Below are 4,211 nucleotides of genomic sequence, written 5' to 3' on the forward strand. Positions count from 1 at the left end.
TATTGTATTGTATTGATGGGGAAATGCAAAACCCATTTGTTGTTTGTGGCCCCATATTCCGATAAGAGTAATATTTTACAATCCGGTAGGACGTCGTGATGCGAAAATCTAACTGTCCGATCAGAACCTGCACATAGGCGAAACAGTATAACTCATGCCGAATGATTGTTGGGTTTGTGAAACATATGTAAGGTTCCAATGATGTCGACGTCCTGAGGAATTGTTGAGTTAGCTGTCTTAGCACCGAAAGGTTGTTGCGAATCCGCGATAAAACTGGTCACACTTTCTTTTGCGGAATTAGCCTAGGTTGTTGAAATGTGCTGCTAATGTTTACATTGCTTGATCCGGATTACACTTTTGCTCTTTACATCTTTTAACAACAGACGACGTTTCAACACGCCCCGAATAACAATGATTAGTTCACCGGAGTACGTAAGCAATTGGGCACTATTTTATGAAAGAATAAAAGGCAGATTTCTGCGTACACTGAATTCAACTTATGTTGCCGAAAACTGCTCACTAGTTTCTCTAAGTCGGAGGAAAATTCAATAGTCCTTAGCATACCTTCCATTCGAATAAACTCCACTCGGTCCGATTCGAGACCATTGGTGTTTTCTTTACGCGCGACTACTCCAACTAGTCGTTTTTCACACGCCACATCCACGTCCAGTTTTACACTACCCGCATCCACCGTTTTCGTGCTTAAAACAGAACCATCCAAGTCGTAAATTGTCACGTCAAATTGATCTGGCGCGCATTCACTTTCGTAAATCCACGAAATTGTAACATCTACTGAGTCGGGATCTGAAGTCACATTGACGCTTGAAAGATGATGAGAAACTGTGAAAAATAAGAAATAACCATATGGGATGAAGACATGGGCTTATTCAGTTGTTCTTCCGCTACATCCAGTGGTTAATCCTAAAAATGCAGAGTAACCTCTCTCGATACATCGAAAAAGCTTTTTCATCATCTTGGAATGGGTCGAAAAGCAGGATTATAGTCGGGTTGGTATCAAAACAGAACGGTCACCAATCCGCCCACCTTGGAGTCCTGTTATGTTCATGGCAATTATTGTAACTTTTGACAAGAAAGGTTTGTATTCACATATTTGCATGTATATATATGCATGTATATATATGTACGTATGCACATGTAATCATACATGTGTTGATTCCTTTCCTCTATTTTTTATACTGCACAAATCGGTTCCCTCTTTTTTGTTATTTTGGTCTGTGACTATACCACTCGTGTTGTTTTTGACCTGAACATAAACCGTTCTTTGACCTTGTCATCGGACGTGTCGTTTAAGTTCACACGTGGTTTCGCTAGCTTGTAAACACGTGGCTCCGAGTCGGCGTGGACTTTGAGACCCGTTAGGAATTAGCAGTTCCTAAACCGGTGTATAGAAGCCGGCATAGTCCCACGATTTGAGGTTTGTAAAGCTTTATCATTTTATTATTGTACTTATAGTACCGCATTTGTAGATAAACCTCCATTTGAAAGAATTGGCTTTTGGGGTTTTGCGCGTAACTCGACGTGGTTCAACAGATTGCTGGAATCAATCTATAGTACTCAAATCCGGAAATCAAATCTCAAGTACCCGGTGGATCTCAGACGTTCAGCCGAATTGGAATCTGGAACTTTGTAAACAATATGCCCAGAACAAGAAGCGGCAAGTCATTCGAAAATATGTCGAACCCAGAACTTGCTAACGTTATGAACGATATTTCTGATAACGTTGTTGATCGTGACATTTGCATTTCTCAACCTCCTTTATTTTGTCAACATTCTCCCCCTAAGCCTAGCGTAGCTGGTAGTATAAGGTCCAGCAGGCACGTGGGTAGACAGAGAAGTAGGTTAGAGAATGAGATACTGGAAGAAGAGCTTGCAATAGAAATGAAGGAGCTTGAGATTAGAAGGCGTAAGTTAGCCTCCCGTAAGCAGATGCTGTTGTCGTGTGACTCCTCTGATGATGGAAACTCGATATGTGGTGACTGTGAACTTGGGTTTCCATCCAGTGAACCGAAGGCCGGGAAATTCGTAGCGAAGTTCTATCCAGAGGAAACGGAACGCACGAATTTATCTACTGATCGGCCTAGAAAGGATGACGCGGCCGGGACTCGAACCGCGGCGCACGAGATGGACGCCAGACGTGCTGACCACTACACCACAACGCCAGGATTCAACCTGCCGAAAATAGAAATAGATAAGTTCAGCGGGAATCCGATAGAATTCTGGAAGTTTATGAAAGCGTTTGAAATGAGCGTAGCTGATCGGCTGTTTGACGACAGCAATAAATTGATGTACCTTCTCCATTATTGCTGTGGGGAAGCCAAGGAGGCCATTGAACACTGCGTGTTCCTCCCTGGAAAGACAGGCTATCAAAGAGCCATGGATATCCTAAAGACGCAGTTCGGAAGGCCACACGACATTGCACAGTCGTTCATGAACGAGCTTCTGACTGGAGGGCCCATTGCTCCCGGAGACGTCGATGCCTTACGAAGGCTGATAAGGAAAATGGTGAACTGTGATCTCGCATTGAGACAGATGCATTACATGGCGGATTTGAACTGCTCAACCAATCTCAAGCGTATAGTGGAGCGCCTACCTTGGCGTTTGCAAGAAAAGTGGGCTGAGGCGGCAGACGACATACTGCGTTCGGGATCAGAGCCGGAGTTTGATCATTTAATATCCTTTCTTAACAGAAGTGTATCCATTGCTTCAAACTGCTATGGTGTTATCGCCAGCACAAGAAGATATGGTAATCAGATAGACAAAGTAGGCTTAGAACGCCCACCTAGAAAGGCCCGCATCAACGTCGTAGCTGTGAAAGCGAGTGTGACTTGTCCTCACTGTTCCCAGACTCATAGCCTTTCAGACTGTGAAGTGTTTGGCATCCTACCCCAGGCCAAGAAACTGAGTATACTGAGAGGCTTCAAGTTATGCTTCAATTGCCTGGAGCCTAACCATAGAGCATTTGAGTGTCGCGTCCCTACACGTTGCGACGTATCGAATTGCAACCAGCGACATCACCGCCTGCTTCACGACACACAGCGGATAGTTATTAAGGCAACAAAGGCTGCCAACGTCAACTCAACCGTAGTTGGAGGGCCCCGGAACTACCTTGGTTTCGTAGCAGTTCGGCTGATTGGCCCAAAAGGGACTTTGCTAACTCATGCCCTGTTGGACAATGGATCTGATACTACCCTAATAACAACAGACGTGGCGAAACAACTTGGGATAGAGGGAGAAGCAACGCGTGTAGAAGTATCCTCGGTAAATGGCTCCGATATCAAGGATACTATGACCGTCAGCTTTGCCATGCAGTCTTTGCACGACGGGTATGTTGTGAACGTCGACTGCGCCTACACTATCAGGTCGCTTCCCATCACCAAGGCTTCCGTTCCGGATGATTCGCTGCTGAGCGAATGGACGCACCTAGCGGACGTTCGACCCACACGAATTCCTGGAGACAACGTCTCGATTTTGATTGGAACCAATGTCCCAGAGGCCCAGTGGGTTACCGAGCAACGTTGGAGTTCTCCGAAACATCCTTACGCATATCTCACGGCCTTGGGATGGGCAAGTTTTGGACCAGCTCCTCCTGCAAAACCCAAACGAATTTTGCAGCGACTGTGCGAGAAGAAAGTAGCCAAGGATGAACGCATTGATACGGCCATGGAAAATTCGTGGGACAGCGGGCAGCGAGACATACAAAGAGTCGAGGCTTTGGAAATCCCTTGATGCCTCCTGCCTACTGGATTTCATGTACGCCACACAGAGCTGCATATCTTCTCCGACGAAGGCCGAGAAATTCGTAGCGAAGTTTAATTCAGAGGAAATGGAACGCACGGATTTATCTACTAATCGGCCGAGAAGAGTTGACGCGGCCGGGACTCGAACCGCGGCGCATGGAATGGACGCCAAACGCATTGACTACTATACCGCAAAGCCAGGATTCAACCTGCCAAAAATAGAATTAGTTAAGCTCAGCGGGAATCCGATAGCATTCTGGAAGTTTATGAAGGCGTTCCAAATGAGCGTAGCTGATCGGCTGCTTGACGACAGCAATAAATTGATGTACCTTCTCCATTATTGCTGTGGGGAAGCCATGGAGGCCATTGAACACTGCGTGTTCCTTCCTGGAAAGACAGGCTATCAAAGAGCCATGGATATCCTAAAGACGCAGTTCGGAAGGCCACATGACA

The 4,211-nt window shown here is 45.9% G+C and overlaps 2 protein-coding genes across 2 annotated transcripts in view; both read left to right on the forward strand.

Annotated features, from left to right (window-relative positions):
• Window positions 1-1,651, forward strand: part of T265_04666 (hypothetical protein) — a gene marked incomplete at both ends in the record, with an annotated part of 19,250 nt that extends 17,599 nt beyond the window's left edge. The window contains one exon of the mRNA XM_009169457.1: window positions 1,474-1,651. Within this exon, the coding sequence (XP_009167721.1) occupies window positions 1,474-1,651 (178 nt within the window). The remainder of the gene's footprint in view (window positions 1-1,473) is intronic.
• A 2,118-nt stretch (window positions 1,652-3,769) lies between these two features.
• The window catches only part of T265_04667 (hypothetical protein), a gene marked incomplete at both ends in the record, with an annotated part of 22,381 nt that continues 21,939 nt past the window's right edge, over window positions 3,770-4,211 (forward strand). The window contains one exon of the mRNA XM_009169458.1: window positions 3,770-4,191. Coding sequence (XP_009167722.1) covers window positions 3,770-4,191 — 422 coding nt within the window. The remainder of the gene's footprint in view (window positions 4,192-4,211) is intronic.

Source organism: Opisthorchis viverrini, assembly GCF_000715545.1.
Source record: "Opisthorchis viverrini unplaced genomic scaffold opera_v5_80, whole genome shotgun sequence".
NCBI classification, from domain to species: domain Eukaryota; kingdom Metazoa; phylum Platyhelminthes; class Trematoda; order Opisthorchiida; family Opisthorchiidae; genus Opisthorchis; species Opisthorchis viverrini.